This window comes from Echinops telfairi, unplaced genomic scaffold, assembly GCF_000313985.2.
Source record: "Echinops telfairi isolate 266 unplaced genomic scaffold, ASM31398v2 ScPeMD7_7420;HRSCAF=8458, whole genome shotgun sequence".
In the NCBI taxonomy this organism is placed as follows: domain Eukaryota; kingdom Metazoa; phylum Chordata; class Mammalia; order Afrosoricida; family Tenrecidae; genus Echinops; species Echinops telfairi.
In genome coordinates, this window is record NW_022111320.1 from 45,628,761 (window position 1) to 45,648,119 (window position 19,359).

General features: G+C 47.3%; 1 protein-coding gene across 3 annotated transcripts in view; it reads left to right on the forward strand.

The window, feature by feature from the left end:
• Window positions 1-19,359, forward strand: part of NEK11 (NIMA related kinase 11) — a 295,896-nt gene that overhangs the window by 109,341 nt on the left and 167,196 nt on the right. For 2 of the 3 annotated variants that reach the window (XM_030887665.2, XM_045297457.1), the window contains exons 9-11: window positions 2,892-2,977; window positions 6,901-7,026; window positions 9,021-9,114. In XM_030887665.2, coding sequence (XP_030743525.1) covers window positions 2,892-2,977; window positions 6,901-7,026; window positions 9,021-9,114 — 306 coding nt within the window. The remainder of the gene's footprint in view (window positions 1-2,891; window positions 2,978-6,900; window positions 7,027-9,020; window positions 9,115-19,359) is intronic. The other variant, XM_045297456.1, reaches the window with a different exon arrangement.

Genomic DNA, 19,359 nt, shown 5'->3' on the forward strand with positions numbered 1-19,359 from the left:
GCATGCAGGTGCGTGTCCTAGAAGATAAAGATAATGCCGAGGGAGTAAGATGCGTGAGGAACCAGTCAGAAAGGAGGAACGGGATTAAGAAGGAGCTGAGGGCAGTATTAGTCATGACCACCTCTTTGCCAAAGAAGGTACGTGAACCTGAATTCCTTGGTGCCACTGGAGAAGTTAGGCTTGTGATTTTTGTGTGTGTCTAAACTCAATTTCTACCCTCGGGACTCTTGGTTTGCACGTCCCATCTCAAATCTTTATCAAGGTATCCCCGTTAGGACAGGGAGGAATGAGCCCTGGTGGCATAAGGGGCACTCTCTGCTAACCCAAGATCAACGGTTTGAAACTACCCACTGCTCTGAGGGAGGAAGACCAAGCTTTCGACTCCCATTACGAGTGACAGCCTCAGAACCCCCCAGGGGACGTCCCATTCCAACCCTCTGGGGTGGTGATGAGTTGAAAACGACCCAATGGAAGTGAGTTTGGTTTTGTTCTTGAGGACAAGGTGCAAAGATGCACCAGGACTCCTTCTAAAATCCGAGATTTTCATATGCTGGTCTAATTGTACAGCTCTGCCATATTTTTATTGGTTAGGTGAGTTATTATTATTTTGGTAGATCAGAAAAGTGACATACGGAGTCTTTCTCAGGTGACAAGAGAAATGGCTCTCCTTTGAGAAATTAAAAAAAAGAAAAAAAGCCTTTTAAGACACACATCCCTCATGGGAATTGCCTCTAATTTTGTGAGCAGCTCCAAGAGGAACCTTGTTGGCATTCAATGACCTTAACATTTCGGTGCCTTTCCGTGAGCAGGGAAGTCCTAAACCCAGAGGGAAACAGGACAAGGCCTTGCATTTTTTAGTTCAGTGAGGCGGTGGGGTGGGGGTGGGGATGGCCTTTGGGTTGTTTTGGGGTGCCGTCGCGTCAGCCCAGACTCCCAGGGACCCTGTGCACCACAGATGGAACCCCCTCCCAGTCCTGCACCGTCCTCCTAGTCGCTGTGTGTTTCCACCGCCGTGCAACCTCAGGGGCTCAGCGCCCAGCGCTGTGCGGCTGCAGCAACCGCTCCATGCTTTTCGGAGGAGTGTCCCTGGCTCATGTTGTAGAAGCAGCTCACCAGGTCTTTCTTCCTAGTCTCTCGTCGTCTGGCCAGGCCTCTGAAAGCTGTCCACCTGACCAGGTGAAATACCGGTCTCCTAGCTTCCAGCATCACAGGACAACTTGCGAGTCACCGCAAGGCACCGAGCTGACAGGCGTGGGGGCCGTGCCAGGCCAGGCCAGGCTGCCACCATGAAAGGCCCTGATAGGCTTCCTGCACTTGTCCTTGGGGGAGTCTGCGCAATAGCTTTTTGGTGCGTTGGGCACCACGTTGCCTCACCAGCCACTCTCCCAGTGGTTGTTCCCAAAGTCAGTGAATAGAAGAAGGGCACATGACCGAAAGCACTGGGGAGAAAGCAGACAGGAAGGGATCCGCATAGAGAAGGGGCGGGGTCTTAATGGCCATTGGAGGAGTAACCCCAAATCCGAAAACCACTGCGGTCGAAATCAGTCTGGACTCGTAGGGACCCTCCCGACACAAGGTTGCCAAGAATGTAAACCTTCCTGGGAACCGAAAACTTTTTCTTTCTCCTGAGGAATGCCTGGTGGGTTTGAACTGGCGACCTGGAGGCTAGCACCTCCGTGGTGACATTTCAATATCCTTGAGACAGATGAGAAGACGTCAGCCACATGCAGAGCCTCACGTGAGTGGAAACATAAAAGAGCTCGCACCCAGCCCCTGTGTTACATCATGTTTCTTGGAAGTCAACACAAGGAGGGTCTTCTGCAAGAGGGTACCGCCCAGGGGCGTTCATGCGGGAGGGGAGCAAAGCACAGTGCCCGAAGGAGGGGGTGCTAAGCTCCCGGTTCTTCTCCAAAAGAGATGACGGAGCTCACTGTCAAGGAGTTGATTCCCAAACTGGGTAGAACTGTATCTACCCCCGTGGGTTTCCGAGACTTTCTGTCTCATCGCTGTCCTGAGGAGCAGAGGGTGGTTTCAAACTGCTGGCTTGGCGGTTAGCAGCCCAACCTATCACGCACTGCACCACCCGGGAGGCGTCTTCTGGTTCTTCTCCAAAGGGACCCTGGGGGCTCTGGCAAGACCAGACCGAGCCAGGTGAGTGATTCACTCCGAGTAAAAGAATTTAAGAGGATACTCCAAAGCAGCACTCGGCGAGCAAGACAAATCCTTCTTTTCATACCATACTTCCTTAAAAATAAAGATGTCCCGACGACGATGAACAAAATGCCCAGTTTTAGTAGAGACCAGGTGGGACAGCACCAGGATTAGGAGGGTGCTATCGAGGTAGGCTTGTGCCAGGGCTGGGTTGGAACTTTCGAATTTCCTGAACCTGGTGGATTTGGGGCATTCCGTCTGAGCCTCTGTCACCGTGCTGTCAGATCTACTGATCTTGGTGATTGAGTGTTTTGAGACCCCCTTACGCTCCGTTCCTGAGGTTAATGCCTCACTCTGCCTCGCCCTGCCGGACACCCATCGGCCACCACAGGAGACAGCTGCTGGCATATCATTGGAGCAGGTGAAGGCCTGCCCCACCGCTGGGTACCAGGGCCCGCCCGAGAGAGCCGGCAGTGAGCGCCATGGAAAATGGTGTTGCATGGCGTAGGCCGGAGGGAGCCGCATCCAGCAGGACCTTGTTCCATAAGCTACCATGTAATTTTATGTAAGCCTTTCTAAAGGGAAAAAAGTTACCCAGAGCTTGGTTTTCAGGCTCGCTCCCACGGCCCCTGGTCAATAATGCCGCAAGTCACCCAAGGCACATGGGCGTTTTACACCCTTACATCCCCAAGGAGGATCCCTTCCTTAAGGTTTGTCTGGGCTGTTGCTTTGTTTTTCAGCACCTGATGTGTACATATTCCGAAAGGACTCTGAAAGACACAAATTTGAATTGTCAGGAGGAGGCTGCTCATATAATTAATGTCGTGTAAGTAATTGCTTTGTTTTTAAAAAGCCCACAGAGCGTAAATGTTAAATGCGTTTGTCTTTAAAAATCTCTTAGTGCTAAGCTGACTGCAGGAAGTGCCCTAGAACTCACTGAAGCCTTGCCAAGAAATTAAGGAGCGTCAATAACTTTGCCTTCCAAAGCCCTTTGCCCCAGGTGGTAGCAAATTAAAGTCATAAAAGTTTAAACGGACGCACAGCTTACAGATCTGCAGGGTGGCTCCGCGGTTGCTGTGTCAGTGTACGGAGAAATTAATATCTCAGACACTCGGTGAGGTTTATGCTAATGGGCCTTCCAGAGGAAGCAGAAATGGCATTCACGTGTTTGTATAACAGGACCTGGCAGGGCATCCATTCAAAAGAGAATCGCGTGGCATCCTGGGACAACTTTAAAACAGCAACAACAAAAAGCCAAAATGTACTTTTCTTGAGCTAGTCTTTCACATACGAACCAGACCAAGTTGTATGTCATAAGGAGCCATAATTGCTTCCCAGCGAAATGCCTTTTCTCTACCTCGTTAAAAATATTTTATACTGCAACTTGCAAGAGGCCAGAACAGAGGAATGTGGCCGACAGACCCCTTCAGACACACATGCACAGCTGTCCAGGCTGCGCACTGCACAACTCAACCAAACCGCTTATAGAGACGGAACCCGTCATTGTCTATTTAACCTTAGAGAGACCGGGGGAGAAGGGCAGTTGCAAGGCAGTGGTGTGAGAACAGGAGCCTCTCCACAGGCTGATCTCCAAGGTCAACTAGCACCAATGAGTTCCTAGTCTAACCCCCGGCGAGCGGTTCCTCAGCTGCTCCGGGTTTACCTTTTGTTTTCACCTTCAGACCAAAGAAACCAGTCAGAAATGCATGCTGGGAAGATCTCTGACTTGCCCACCAAGGCAGATTTTCTAAAGGTATACCACCAGACCCTGGGCCAATGTTAGGAACGGATGCCACGGCTCTAGTCTTCGGAAATTCAGGCAAACCAAGGATGCCCGGATCTCAGAGATGCAGGGTCTCTTTCTAGTCACTTCCGGGAGGATGGGCCAAACCTGATCACGAGTGAAATTGCTGTGTGGCCACGGGATTTTCCATCTTGCGTCTAAGCCTCAAGTGTATTTCCTTATAGACCCATCATTAGCTGTGACTTTGAGAGGATGCCCGTTTCCTTACCGTGAGGGTGTTTGTTGGCTCCCCAGATGATCGGGTCAGTGGCTGGCACCCCGGTGGGCACGGTCTTGAAACTGCTGTTGCTTTGCTGTGGTGTGTATTTGGACCATGGCACAGTGACATGGGTCAGACCCTTCTCACGACCTTGCCACTTGCTGTAAGACATATATTTTTAACCCCTAGATAGAAATCAGTCTCAGGGCACTCATGTTTGTGGAGGAGAGGGATTACATGAATCAATCAAATGGAAAGCTAATTTACAGTTGCCCCTCCTGTACGCTCCCAAATCATTTATTCAAGTGGTTCAGGCGACCAGTTCTAGGGACCTTTTCCCCTCCAGGCCCTGTGATACCACCACTGTCCTGCTACATGTTGATCCCCTTGTTGGAAGCCATGGCTCTTACTCCTAGGGCCCAGCTTCGTTTTCCCTGCTATGGTGTGACAGTTCACTTCATTCCCAACCACCCTTTGGCAGAAGGTTCAGCAAGTTAGCCCAGTGCTTCTATGTCAGCAGTTCTCAACCTGTGGGTCATGACCCCTTTCGGTTGAAAGCCCCTTTCATGGGGGTCACCTGATTCATAACAGTAGCAAAATGACAGTTATGAAGTAGCAACGAAAATAATGTTTTTGTTGGGGGGGTCACCACAAAATGAGGAACTGTAATAAAGGGTCGTGGCATTAGAAAGGTTGAGAACCACTGCTCTATGCCAACCTTCCCCTTGTATCCCAGTCCAGCCTACCACAGCCTTCCAGGTAGAAGGCCCTGGAGGTGCTGAGTCTTGACACTTATAGGCCACCTGGGATTAATATTGCATGAACCAAAGGCTCAAGACATTCAGGTCTGAACTCAGTTGGACAGAACCTGAGCCCTTGTGGAATGCATGCTCTCCTGATAAAACATATTTTCCCTCAGTGGGTAATTTGGTGGTTTATTCCTCATGACCTAGTCTTTTTTGGTTGCTAGTTTGAACTTGAAGAAAGTCTTGGATTACTTATTTCATTTTATTTTATCCCACGAAAGCAGACACTTCTAGACTGCAGGACAAATTCTGCCTTTTATTGGACATAATGCTCAGGAGCCCGTTTGCCTCACGCTGTTCGCAGTGGGCTGCGTGCTAAGACCCAATTGCTCGGAGTGCAGTTCATGTTATGAAATACTGGTCTCAAGTGGCCCCTCTGTTATTTCTGAGATCTAGGACTTTGTCTTTAAGGAGATCTACTTTGGTCTTAGAAAATAAGGAATGGCTATTCCTGCAGACTGTATAGCTCCTGCAGGCCCTGGGCCCGGCAGTACTCTTGAGGGCCCAGGAATGGTCCCTACAATGGTCCTTGCAATTTTCTCCCCGTGTTTCTTATGGAGACGGTTGGTTCTGAAAGGCGTTCTACAGGACCAGGACTCAACCAAGCCTGGACCAGATATACATGTTGTTGAGAATATGATTGCAACCTCTCAGTGTGGGATTATTTTCATTACATTTCTCTTGATGCAGAAAAGACACTTTAAAATAACATCAGCTAATGTGACTTCAGGAGGTTTGATGATATAATGGTTATGACTTGGGCTGCAACCTTGAGGCCAGCAGTTCGAAACCACCAGCTGCTCCATGGGAAAAAGACAAGGCTTTCTGTTCCTGGAGAGAGTTACAGTCTTGGAAACCCACAGGGACAGTTCTACTCTGTCTTATGGGGTGGCCATGAGTCAGAATCAACTTAATGGGAGCGAGTTTGGGTTTGGGGAGAACATGATTTTGATAATAGCCATATTCTTGACTCTGCCATAGCGCATTTTCTAAATTCACTCATTTAAACTCACAGCAACCTATGAGGTACATACATCTTTTTCAGTCTGAGAGAGGTTGGCTAATCTTCCCAAAGGCATTGAACTTACAACTTGTGGAGCTGGGATTGGAACCTGAGAGTATTACTAACCATATAACCAATCACTGCCCCCCCCCCATGCTACCCTCAAAACACCATACTGTATAAAGTTTTAAAAAAAAACCAAAAGCCAAACTCACTGCCATCAGTCGATGCCGACTCACAGCGACCCTATTGGACAGGGTAGAACAGCTCCCTGTGAGTTTCCAAAACTATAACTCTGTAAGAGGGTAGAAAGCCCCATCTTTATGCCTCAGAGAGGCTGATGGTTTCAAATGGCTGACCCCGCATTTAGCAGCCCTACGCGTAACCACTAGGCTATCAGGGCATGCAGTAAAATCCCACTCGAAAACCGCTACCACTATGTAAGCTTTTTGTGCACCAGGAACTGCACATGCGTTATCCTGTATGATACTCTCATTTGCACACTCTTCATGGAAGAGGTTAAATACGCTTACCCACCACCGTGGGGCTTGAGCATGGTGGGGGTTTGATTGAAGCCTGTCCAGCTCCATAGGCCGGGTGCCCGTCCCCTCAGTTGGCTTGCTCTGCCAGTTAACTTCCTCATTCATTTGAGCTCCTCATTTGCCTTAAATTATGAAAACCACTCACAGGCGATGGAATGAGCCAACATTAGGAGCATGCGTCATTTGCTTTTAAACAAAAATCTCATTTGAAACATATTGCCAATTTACTAGTCCTGGTTGGCTCATTACCTACCCAGAGTTTATTAGTTTTGTTTGTTTGTTTATTTTCTGCCTGGCCTGTCTCAAGATGCTCTCCCCCTCCTGTGAAATATTTGCTTCATTTTTCGGAGCATGTTGGGGATGCGTTGCAGGTGGGGAACCTTTATGATTTATAGGCAAAGGATGAGTCACCTCCAGACCTTGCAGGAGCTGTCCAAAGAGCAGAGCATGCTGCCACCGCCGAGGGAAAGGACCCGGCTGAGGCAGCTGCAGACAGCTGATGAGAAGGCCCGGAAGCTGAAGTGAGCTGCCTTTCCTTCAGGACCCCACCCCTTCCTTGGCCGCTTCCCAGGGCTCTCAAGAAATTGACTCCAGAAAGGCGGAAAGCACTCTAAGAAATGAAAACGAGCCCGCTCGTGTATTTATTTGCTTACGCATTTACTTATTCACTCCTTTTCCCAAGACAAATTACTGGTCCCCGGATAGGTATTAAATGCCAGGCACCGTTAGCATCCGGCTTCCAGTCTTGTGTGAAGGGAAAGGCGGACTCTCAGAGAGGTTACTAGAGATGAAAATGAGTCTCTCCTCAAATGGTAGCGTATGGTTGCCTGGGAAGAGGGTGAGAATGAGGCTTCGAGACCCCACTGCCATCCTAAACTCAGCAAGAGGCCCAGCTGATCATCCTGCGGGAGGAGCATGCACTAAGGCTAGGAGCTGGGAAGCAGTGCTGCGTTGGGGGAGAGAAGTCTCATAAAGTCTGCACTCAGGGCTTTGCTGCTGGTGGGCGCCACTGGGCGTTAGAGTATTTACAGGAGGAAGGGGAATCCCAGGGAGCCTCAGACTCTGTGTCCCAGACTGATGGGAGCGTATGATCCACTTTCCTAAGGTCCCTCCTCCTCCCTGAACCCGCCAGCTTTCTTGGTAGCTTAGAAGGCCCAACCCAGAACTTGAGAGAGAGAAGAGACTTAACATGGAAGCCAGTTGATGTATCTGAAAAACGAACATCTTGAGGAGCCAAGTGAGAGTCAGGGAGACGCGTTTCTCCTCACAAGCGCTCTCTGTAGTCCCCGCGGGGAGAGGGGTCCATCACTGAGAATCACAGGCAGGGGCTGGGCAGGGAAATGCCCAGCCACCAGCCCCCAGGTGGGGGAAGGAGGGTATTTGTCGACGGATTGCTTGGGTAAAAATACTCCCACCACAGCCAGTCCGCAAGCTACGAATAGGCTGTCATTGACCGTGCAGTTGGGAACAGATGTCTAGAACCCACTCTTGGGAGCGAATGTGAGGGGGTTTCAGCCTGAGTTTGCCTGAGAAAAGGTACATAAATTGCTGGGGCAACTGCAGCAACCCCCAGCCCCTACTGTGTTCTATTCCCCAATCTAACTCTGCAGAAACGGCAGTATTTATTTCTAGAGGACCGTGATTCATATCATTGGCCGAAGATAAAAAGAAAATAAAATTTCTGATAGGAAAAACGTTCAAGACAATTTGATCATCTACACATACATTGGAAATTATTATTCACATTAAAACGGTTTACCTCGGTCTTCTGAGTGACACTTAGCACATTTTTCTCATTGAAAGGCAACAGTTTTAGAATAAAGTTTGGCCGTCTTTTATAAAAGAATTGCACTGGGATCAAGATTTTATAAATGGTCTCTTTTAGAATTTGAGAGGAATTGTGTGTTTTACTCTAGAAAGTGATTCTGTCGCCAAGAGGGTTATAATGTACCCATTTTACAGATGAGAAAATCGGACTGAAAGAATGTTCAGTGACATTTCAAAAAGGTGCATTATAAATGATCACAAGAGCCCAAACTTTTCACCCAGTTTAGTAGCAGGTATAGTACTTTCAACTCAACAAAAGATATATAGGGAGCACAACTCCCAATTCACAGCACAACCATATTCTTTTCCATAAACAGGTCTCTATGTTGCTTGCCTATTGGTTTGTTCATCCAGAAACAGTTGTTGAGTTACCTACTACACATCAGGTACGGTGTCAGGTAAGGGACACACCTCTTGCCATCACACTCAGAACACACAGGATCATTGCTGTCGAATGTGTCTGCTGCAGTTTTGGAGTTCTACAGAGGATCAAGAAACCAGGGCGCAGGTGTGGGCTTTAAAGAGAGCGTAGAGGGGGCCGCACAGCACATACTCTGCACCTGCCTGTGGGCGTGGCCCTCCAGCACTTCTCTGCTTCCTGCAATAGGGCTCACACTCGGCCGTAGGTGATCTAGATGCGGTGTTAGATCATTGCACTTACTTGTCTCCGTTCACTTGAAATTTGCAGAAAGCTTGCGGAAGGAAAGCACGAAGAGAATAACCAACCGATGCAAGAGTTAGGATCGCGGCCCTCCCAGCAGCCAGCTGTCCATGTACCCCAAGTAAGGACCCTCGCATTTTAAATGTGACACCCCAGCCCTTTCTTGTTGCAGATTCTTTGGATTCCTGGGGTCCGGTGGGTAGGGAGAGGGACACAATAGGAGTCAGAAAGAAGCCAGCCCAATTTTGCCCAATTCCAGAGGATCTTTTGGGGTTCATGCTAAACTCCGTCAATGGTTAGAGCACCCCCAATCCACAGCAGCTGAACGTAGAGATAGATCTGCTGGTTGATTCACCCACCAGACAATGAGTACCGAGCCCTGGGGGTGCCGTGGGTCTGCTCTGGAATGTCTTAATTAACCTTCTCTAATTGACCTCTCCAAGCCCAGCTCCTTGCAATCAGTGTGCAGAGGCCCCCCACTCCAGTAGGCCTCAGCCCAGAGGCACGCATCCCCACTTTTGTGAGTCACCAAGTGCAACTTCGCCAAGTAAGGACCAGAGGCAGAGGTCCCCCGTTCCGCAAGCCAGCCTCCTGCCCCGAAGCACTGATCTTAATTTGTTCCATGGGTTAGTGAGACCGTTATTCTCTTCCATGCCTTGGATCCTGGTTCTGCTGCTGCTCCTTTGCAGATGCCTGTATCGCTGTCTTCTGACTTTGGGAGGCTCCCTGTGCAGGGACCACGGATCCAGAGGACATGCTCCATTCCTCGCCCTGGCTGCTAATGAGGTCCCACCCCATTTCTCAGTGGGCTCATTTTATATGCAGCCGGATGGCATTCCTGGGAATCTTCTTCACAGTTACCCCCACGTGAACCGTATCATTCATTATCTTTCCCCACCTTCGTAGTAGACCCTTGCCAAGAAAGGTCACTTGGTGGGAGTTACATGGTGCAATTGAATTTCACCCAGACATCATAATCTGCTCTCCACCTGGACTGTATCTTACTTACACACATATGACCGGGGGCGCTGGCAGGATGCTTCCAGACGGCATTGGCCTCCTGCTCATCTCACTCAGCCAGGCTTTCTCCAAGGACCATCTTCGTCGTCGTTGTTGTTATTGTTGTTGTTGTTAGGTGCATCGAGTTGGCTCTGACCCACCGTGAGCCTACGCACAACAGGACGAAACATCGCACGATCCTGTGCCGTCTTCACAGTTCTGCCTGTGCCTGAGTCCACTCAGCACACGTGCCAATCGGTTTGACGAACTGTGGTGGCTTGTGTGTTGCTGAGATGCTAGAAGCAAGGTCACTGGTAATTCAGATGCCAGCAGGGCCACTCAAAGTGAACAAGTTTCAGCAAGAGTTTCCAGACAACAAAGAAGGACTTAGAAGGACTTGTCTCCCTACAGTGGCTGAAGAAGCCACTGAAAACCTTATGCATGGTTTCAAAGCACTGTCAGACAGGACACTCTAGGAACACTTACCTTTCTCCTCTCAGTTGTAGCATCCAATTCACTACAGTCAGGATCACCATTCAACAGAATAGGACCCAATTCATACCCTCTACTAAAGTCAGATCCGAGTCTCATCCTATTGCTATTCCTTAGCAAATGATGGCCCCCAAAATGAGACAGAGGCCACAGGCCTATGGGATCTAGAACTATAATACATCACATAAGCTATTGTAGCTGGAAGGGCCGTATTCACAGAGTATAATTCAAGCTTCTAACGACTAGGTCATCAGTTCAAAACCACTAGCCACTCCACAGGCGAAAGATGAGGCTTTCTAATCCTGTAGAGATTTACGGCCTTGGAAACTCACTCGGGCAGTCCTACTCTGTCCTGCAGGGTGGCTGTGAGTTGGAATTGCCTTGATGGCAGTGGGCTCCGTTTGGGGGGGTTACTGTGTGCAAGAGCACCTTACTGCTTGTTTCTTTCCTTTCCGTCTCATTGTCCATTGTGCTCGTTAATAGAAGAAACCCAAACCCATTGCTGTCGAGTCAGATCCGACTCATGGTGACCCCGCTGGGTCAGAGTCGAACTGATGCATAGAGCAGCATGTGATGAGAAGAGCAGCCCCTTCGGAATTCTGGGCTTTCTCCCTCAGAGCAGCAGCTGGTGGGTTAAACTGCTGTCAGTGAGGTTAACGCCCAACACATGACCAGTGTGGCACCAGGGTTCCTCCCCTGAGAGCAAGGGTTATTGGCTGTAATTTCCACGGAAGCAGGTTTCTGGACCTTTTTTCCTTTGGGGCCAACTAGTTAGGTTCCAACCACCAACATTAAGTTAATAATCCTATCTACATACTACCACGGAGTCGATCCTGACCCATAGCCATGATGTCTAGTGTTGCAGTGGCCGTCAATCTGTATGAGAGAAGATAGACTCATTGTTTTCCCTTGGAGCAGCCGGGGTGAAGTTTAGGTTAGCAGCCCCTCACTTAGCCAACAACAGTGCTCCTAGGGCTCCTCACTCACTGCCATCCAGTCCATAGCAACCCTACAGGCCTGAGAAGAGCAAGGAGTGGAAAGCTTCCTCGTTCTCCCTCAGAGCAGCTGGTGGTTAAACTGTCTGTGAGGTTAATGGCCCAACACATGACCAGTGTGGCACCAGGGCTCCTCTCCTGACTGAGAGCAAGTGTTTTTCCCACCTGGGGATCTATTGCGTTCATGACCCCATTCTGACCTTGAAGAACAATCATAGATTTCCACTAACTAATACAGTTGCTGAGCCACATGACATGGGCCCTAAGGTCATGTCCTCCACCTCCCAAATCCCTGAAAAGCAAACGTCATTGTGCTGAGTGGTCAAAATAGCTCCACAGGCCTCTGGTCATGCAGCATCTCATCACTGTGATTCTGCGTCCTCTTTGTATAACAACCATCAACACCAGCTTCATGGCACGCCTGGTACAAGTTTCTTGGGATGGGTTCACTGTCTTCTCCCTCTGCCATTGTACAGATCTTTAACGATGTTACAATTATACTTTGTTGTTGTTGTTGTTGTTTAAGGTTCAATACACACACATTTGTGATTTGGGTGAAAGTTTGAAAAACAAAGAGGTTTTCCAGTTCACAATTCATAAGCATCTTGTTTCATGGCATTGATTGGGATCCTCACAATATAGCAGCCCCTTCCCATTTCCTCCCGGGTTTCCTATTTCCATCCATCCTTCTTTCTTATTCCTTCCTTCTGAGCTTTATCCCTCGGGTAATGCTGCACTTCAGATCCTGAATGGTGGATTGTTCTAAGGGGGGCATTCCTCTGCGGTGTTATTGTTTGCATCATAGACCTGTGTGCTGTTTGACTGAAAGTTGGCTACAGCACTGAGTTCACAGTTCACCTCCAGGACCGGAGCGTGTCTACGAGCCATATACTCTTGGGGGGTTCCACAAGTTACTATTAAATCTATAAGCCTGGTCTTTATGGCTTTGATTTTCGGTCTACATTTTTCTCCCACTCTATCCACACCACCTCCTGGGTGATCCTTTTCAGAGTGGTTGGTTTCCATACTTGGGCACAAGGTTCTCCACGGATTCACTCTCATGGATAACTTACACTGTCTCTGCATCTAATTGAGCATCATTCATTCTCTCAAGGAGAGTTTTCCTTGTACACGAAGGACCGATGCCCTTGGCACTGTGGGGATAATCCCTAGAATCCTGAGAACACGACTTCTACTGTCCTGTAGGCTCCAGACGCCAGTGCGTGCAGGAGCTCATTCTTTACACGGCAGAACCTGGGAGCATTTAGTTTCTGTCCATTTTGAGAGGAAGACGCTTCCAGTGATCTGCCCTTGTGAACTATTTGGGGGCTATACATGTTTGTTTGTTGTTGGGTGCTGCCTAGTTGCTTCCAAGTCACAGTGACCTGGACAAGTCAGTCCCTGCTCATTGCACCCTACGGACCCGCACTGCCCAGTGCTGCACCATCCTCACACTCGTGTCTATGTCTCAACCGGTGTGTCCGTCTGTCTTGTTGGCAGCCTTCCTCTTTACCTAGCATGGGTCCTTTTCAGGGATTGGTTCCTTCCTGATAACATGGCCAAAGTAGGTGAGATGAAGCCGCACCTCCCTCCCTTCTAAAGAGCATTCCGGGTGTACTTCTTCCAGCACCGATTTGGTCATTTTTCGATCACAATATAGTCAATATTCTTCGCCAACATTGTAAATCAATTCTTCTCTGGTCTTCCTTATTCATTGCTCAGCCTTTGCATGCATATGGGGTGACTAAATTATGCAGGGCTTGCGTCAGGCACACCTTTGTCCTCAAAGTGACATTTAAAAGACATGTTGGAGAGGATTCGCCCAGTGCAATAATACGTCATTTCATTTCTTGGTTTACATGTACGTGGACTGCGGATCCCAGTTCAGTGAAATCCTTGGCATAATCGTATATTCTCCATTTATCATGATGTTATCTACTGGTCCTGCTGGGAGGATTAGCTTTCTGGCATTGTCATGTAATCCGCCCTAAAGGCTATTGGCTTCCATCTGCATCAGCGAGTGCTTCAAGCCTTCTTCCCTTTCAACAAGCAAGGTTGAGTCACCTGCGTACGACAGGGTGTTCATGAGTCTTCCCGTCCTAAGGCCGAGCACGTCTTCATACAGTTCAGTTTCTTGTATTATTTGCACAGTTTACAGATTGACTAAGTATGGTGAAATGATACAATCTTGACAGCTAGCTGCCTTCCCTGATTTTATTTATTTATATATATTTTATGGTTTAAGAGTATCAGTTTTATTATTGGTGTTTTTCTAATATTCTTCTCTTGTTACATCCAGTTAGTAGTCTTAATGTAAAAGGAAATGTTATTAACGTTTAACTGTTGATTGTGGTGTTTGCTGTATTTTTTTTGAGAATTCTTTTTTAGGTTAAGGATATGCATGGTTAATTTTTTTAAGCCTTTTCTGATTTTAAACCATGTAGTATTCCCTGGTTTTGTTCAGATGACTGCCTCTTGGCTATGTACAGGTTCCACTTGAGCACAATTATGTGTTCTGTAATTCCCATTCTTAGCAATATTATTCATAGTTGGGTTTTTTTATCCACACGGTTGAGTGCTTCTGCACAGTCAGTAAAACACAGAGAAACAACTTTCTAGTGTTCTCTGCTTTCAGCCAAGATCCACCTGACATCAGCAGTAGAGACATCTCTCACTCCACGTCCTCTTCTGCACGTGACTAGAATTTCTGGCAGGTCCCTATCGGCCTGCTGCTGCTCTGGTCCTTGGATGACCTTCAGCAAGATTTTACTTGTGTGTGGTATTAGTGAGACTGTTTGATACTTTCTACATTTGTTGGGTCACCTTTCTTTGGAATGGGCACACATAGGGATATCATCGCATCAGTTGGCCAGGGAGCTTTCTCCCAAAATTTTGGCAGAGATGAGTGAGTGCTTCTAATGCTGCAGCAGTTTTGGAAAGATTTCAATTGGTATTGATCAATTGCTAGATGCTTGCTTTTCACTAATGCCTTCCTTGCAACTCGGACATCCTCCTTCAAGCATCACATCAGTGCTTTGTCCTGAGCTGGTTGAATACCAGTTAAGCCTTTTTGGTTCACTGATTCTGTGCATTCATTCCTTCCACTTTCTTTTGCTGTTTCCTGCATCATTCCATATGTTGTCTAGAGAACCTTCAATACTTCACTCAGCTTGAGTTTTTCCTCTGTTCTTCATGCAGAGCATGGTCATCACTTTCGTTTTCTACCTCCGAATCTGCATATTTCATTATAATACTTCCTCTTCTTCAACTGCCTTTTGAAACTTTCTGTTCAGCTCTTTCACGTTATCATTTCTTCTGGTCACTCCCGACTCTCTTTAATCAAGAGTAAACTTCAGAGTCTCTTCTCTCATTCCTTTTAGTCTTTTCTTTACAAGTGTTTGAGAGTTTGGAAAAATCTTTGAACCAGACATGGGTACCAGCCTCCTCTCACGCAAACAGCATCCCTGTACTTAATCCTTTGGCAGATAATGTGGGGATGCTGGCAGTACATGCTTAACACACCCCCTTTTCCATCCATCTGCCACCCCCAGTAAGTGAAGCCAGTTGTGGGCTCTGTGCCTGACCCCAGAAACGTGTGGTTTGGGATCTTCCCTGGGCACGGAACCATGGGGAATGGGGACATTGCTGAGTGGTGCCCATTCTTTATGCTGAGAAGTGTCTTGGTACTATTTCCGTGTGGAAGAGCCTGAGTTTCCAACGGAAAACTGAGCACTTTTCTTCAGTTTTCCAGCCACGTTCTGGGCTCTGAATCTGTCTTATAAAATTGTGATTTCTTCTTTCCCAGGTCACTCAGCTCTCTTCCCTACAGGATGGAGAGCTGTACATCTTCACAAATGTGGATGAGCAGTCTGGCATTATTATAAGAAATGAGCCTCAGGAGGCAGACATGCTATGATTTCACTTATCTGAAATACCCTGAGTTGGTAGAGCTGTCTGTCATTAGGTGTTGCTGCGTCAGTTCTGACTGAGAGTGACTCTGTGTACAGTAGAATGCAGCCCGCCCTGGTCCTGTGTCTCCCTCACAGTCATTGCCGTCCTGGTGCCCATTGTCGCAGCCACTGTGTCCATTCATGCTGCCGAAGTCTTCCTCTTTTGGGTGACTCTGCTTTGCCAAGCATGGTGTTTTTCTCCGTGGGCCCGTCCCTCTTGATGTTATCCCTGAAGTCCAAGAGCTGAAGCTTTGCTATCCGCACTTCTAAGAAACATTTGAGTATCCTCTTTCCAAGACAGATTTCTTTGTTCTTCTGGCAATCCACAGTATAGTCAATAGTCTAAACCAACACTTCACACTCATCAATTATTCTTTCCTCTTCCTTATTCAGTGTTCAGCTTTCACATGTCTATGAGACAATGAAAAATATCCTGGCTCAGATCAGGAGTGTCTTAGCCCTCACAGTGCCGTCTTTCTTCTCTAACACTTGGAAGAGGTCTTTTGCAGATTTGCCCAATGCTATAAACCATTTGATTGCTTGACAGCCGCTTCCATTGACTTATACTGTTGATCCCAAAGTGAAGTGATACTAACTATTGGCCCCTTTGTCTTCTTTCTGCTCATTATGATGTTGCTTCTGTGTCCAGTTGTGAGGAATTCTGTTCCTTTAAGTTGAGGCATAATCCATACCAAAGACTGTATCCTGGGATCTTCATCATTAAGTGCTTCAGGTCATCTTTGTGCTCAGAAAGTAAAGCAAATGAAGAGTAGCCATCGTTTATTATTACCCCTGGTTACAGGGAAAGGAGGGAGTAGGCAGAGGGACTCATTGCTCAGAGAAGCTCAGTGCTTCTCTTCACAGATATGGGAACATTTGGAAACAGTGGTGAACTTTGTACAACATGATGAATGTAATTAGCAACATTGAATTGTACATGTAGAAAAAGTGGAGATGCTAAGTGTGTTTCATGTATGAAGGAGTTTTAAAATGTTCATGGAACAATTCCATTGTCTTTTAATTTCATTTTTCTCCATTAACTTTTTGAAAACCCCTCATATATATTATATTAAAAAGTAGATGCTTGTCAATATGTGTAAACTCCTTGTTCAATCCACTGATAGAAATTGAGACTCTTTGTTAGTTTGTTTGAATATGCAGGGACTTTGATTTTTAGGGCTTTTCTCCTTAAGGTAGCACTCCCTCCCCCCAAAAAACCCTCATTGCATTGAGTCGATGCCAACTCACAGTGACCTTATAGGACAGGGTAGAACTGCCTCACTGGGTATCCGAGACTCTAACTCTTCATGGAGGTAGAAAACCTCATCTTTCTCCCAAGGAGCAGCTGGTGGTTTCGAACTACTGACCTTGTGGTTATCAGCCCAGTGGGTAATTACTTTGCCACCAAGGATATATTTAATGAAATCCAAATAACCTTCTTTTTAAAGTTATTGTATGGCAAATAATGTACTTTCATGTATGACCTTTCACATGAATATTTGACAATGAACTCCTTGGTTTTCTTTATTAACTTCAAAATAATAACTTTTTTCTTTTTTATATGTGATATAATTATTATAATTATATATAACTGTACTGATGAGTCTGTCTGCTCCCATAAAGATTTACCTGTCTCAGAGCCCCTATATATATCAGTCACTATGCATTAGAACTGACTCAATGGCAGGGGCTTGGGGAGGTCTGATACTGCAAGAGATCCCGTTACCCCTATAACTCAGGCTCCTTGGGAACCTGAGCTAACAAGACTAGCAGGAAATTTTATTAGCAGTCTGCTGTCCCTGAGATCATGGGAGCCTGACCAAAAACCTATCTTTGGCTCAACTCACAGGGAATTTGATTAGCTTTATGAATTCTCAAGTTGTAACTTTCGCTATTCTTCCTAATTCCACCCTTCCCCTTAGCAGGGAGCAAAGAGATCAAGAGAAGTGCCCGATCTGATCTTGGGCAGAGACTTTGGCAGATTTAGTGGCATCTACATCTTTGGCCCTGGCTTTCCCAGAAACTTAGTTCCAGAATTTGCATATTGATGGGGTCATGTAATGCTCTAGGCAGATACTTGGCTCTTTTACATCCTCTTTATGGAATTTGATGTCCTACTGAAAATAGTGCCCTCTCCCTGGCCAGCTCAGCCCCACACACCAGGTTGTTCAATACCCCTAGGTCTCTTGCCATCTTTTGTGCACTGGCACCCCTCCCCACGCCATGCAGCCTATTGTGAGCATCTCACCTCCTCCCTTTCAGATGTCACCCCTCCTCAGCAGCACCATCTTTGACATCTCAGGTCCTGACTTGACCCTCTTCCAAATCATTACGGCCTGTAGTAGTGCTTCCTTCCCAGACTTCAACAGGGGACCCGACACACCTGTGGCTCGGGTTCAAAGGCAGATTCTCATTCAGTTGATGAGGCGCCAGGGAGGCTGTGCTTCTTCGAAGCTCCCCGGTGACGAGAATGCTGTGGATCAGTGGACCACACGCTCGTTGATCACGGACAGAAACCAGGGCTCCTGAAAGCAGCAGCTTCCATCCTAGATGAATACCCGGAAAAGCCTCCAAGGAGCAAAGTTTCTTATCTCTTAGGAAAGAGAACATTTCATAGGGACAGAGGAAAATAAGGAGCAACTGGAGGGAAGGCTTCCTTGTTCACCCCAGGAGGAGGATGGAGAGAGGAGGTCAGGCAGGGAAAAGGCAAGATGAATCACATTCACAAGAGTGAGGCAGGCCTAATGATGCTCAGAAAACAAAGGAGGGGCCAACCGGAAGCTCAAGACTTTGCCAGAGGACTGTAGGGTTTTAGACCCCTCAGGAATGAGGGCATTGAGCTGCCAAAGGTAGAATAAAACAGAAGAGAAAGCACTAATCAAATGGAAGAGGTTAACAAAGGAAGGTGATCTACCCCAGACCCCCCCAGAAGGATGAACAATAGGAACGTGGGTGAAGGGAGACAGCAGCCAGTGTAAGATATGAAGACAATAATAATTTATAATTTATCAAGGAGTCATGGGGTGGGGGAGAGTGGGAGAAAAGAGGAGCTGATACCAAGGGCTCCAATAGAAAGTACATGTTTGTAAAATGATGATGGCAACATATGTACAAATATGCTTGATACCACTGATGTATACCATTGATTGGTATACGAGCTGTAAGAGCCCCCAATATAATGATTGAAAAGGGGAAACCAGACAAAAAGGAAGGTGATGAAGAGGGACCAGAGGGAGAAAGGGGAGACACTCCTACCTGGAGCGCTTTCTTCTCCTCTACCCATTACGTGACTTTCAGGATGTCATTTGTTCCTGAGCTGTCTGGGTGCCCCCCACCCCCACCCCACCCTGCCATCGCTCTTGCATACCTGAAGCAACAAACAGCGTTATTTCTGAGACGCAGATGCAGGAGATGGAAGGGGAGTTAGGAGAGAGAAGAGGCTCGCTCTGTCACTCTAAAACATAAAATGATTTTGTTTTTATTTTGGGGTGTTGGTGTAAGAGATGCTTGCTTTGTTTTTTCCAGCCCTTACCTGGAAGGACTTTTTATTTTAGCATGCTTGTTCTTGACTGAGTGTGGGCTTTGAAATCTTGAAGGGCAGTCCCACGTGGAAACAGAATCACGCCGGGGACCATTGCTTTAGGCGCTGGTCACTTAGAAACAACTCCACACCGGACTCCAGCTTTCTTTTATCCTGTGGCCTCTTCCGTGGTGCCGCTGTCACGTTGGGCTTCGTGACACGAGTGTGGACCCCTGGCCCCCATCCACGAAATGGTAACTGGATCCAGGATCAAAAGAGCCCTTCTTTATCTAAGGGGAGCAATCACAAGAATCCTTTCAGTTCTCTTCCAGGATCGCTTCGGTCAGTCAACCAAGAGGCCAGATACTCATTGTTAAAGATGATCTGAAAAGCGCGTGAAGGCACGTTCC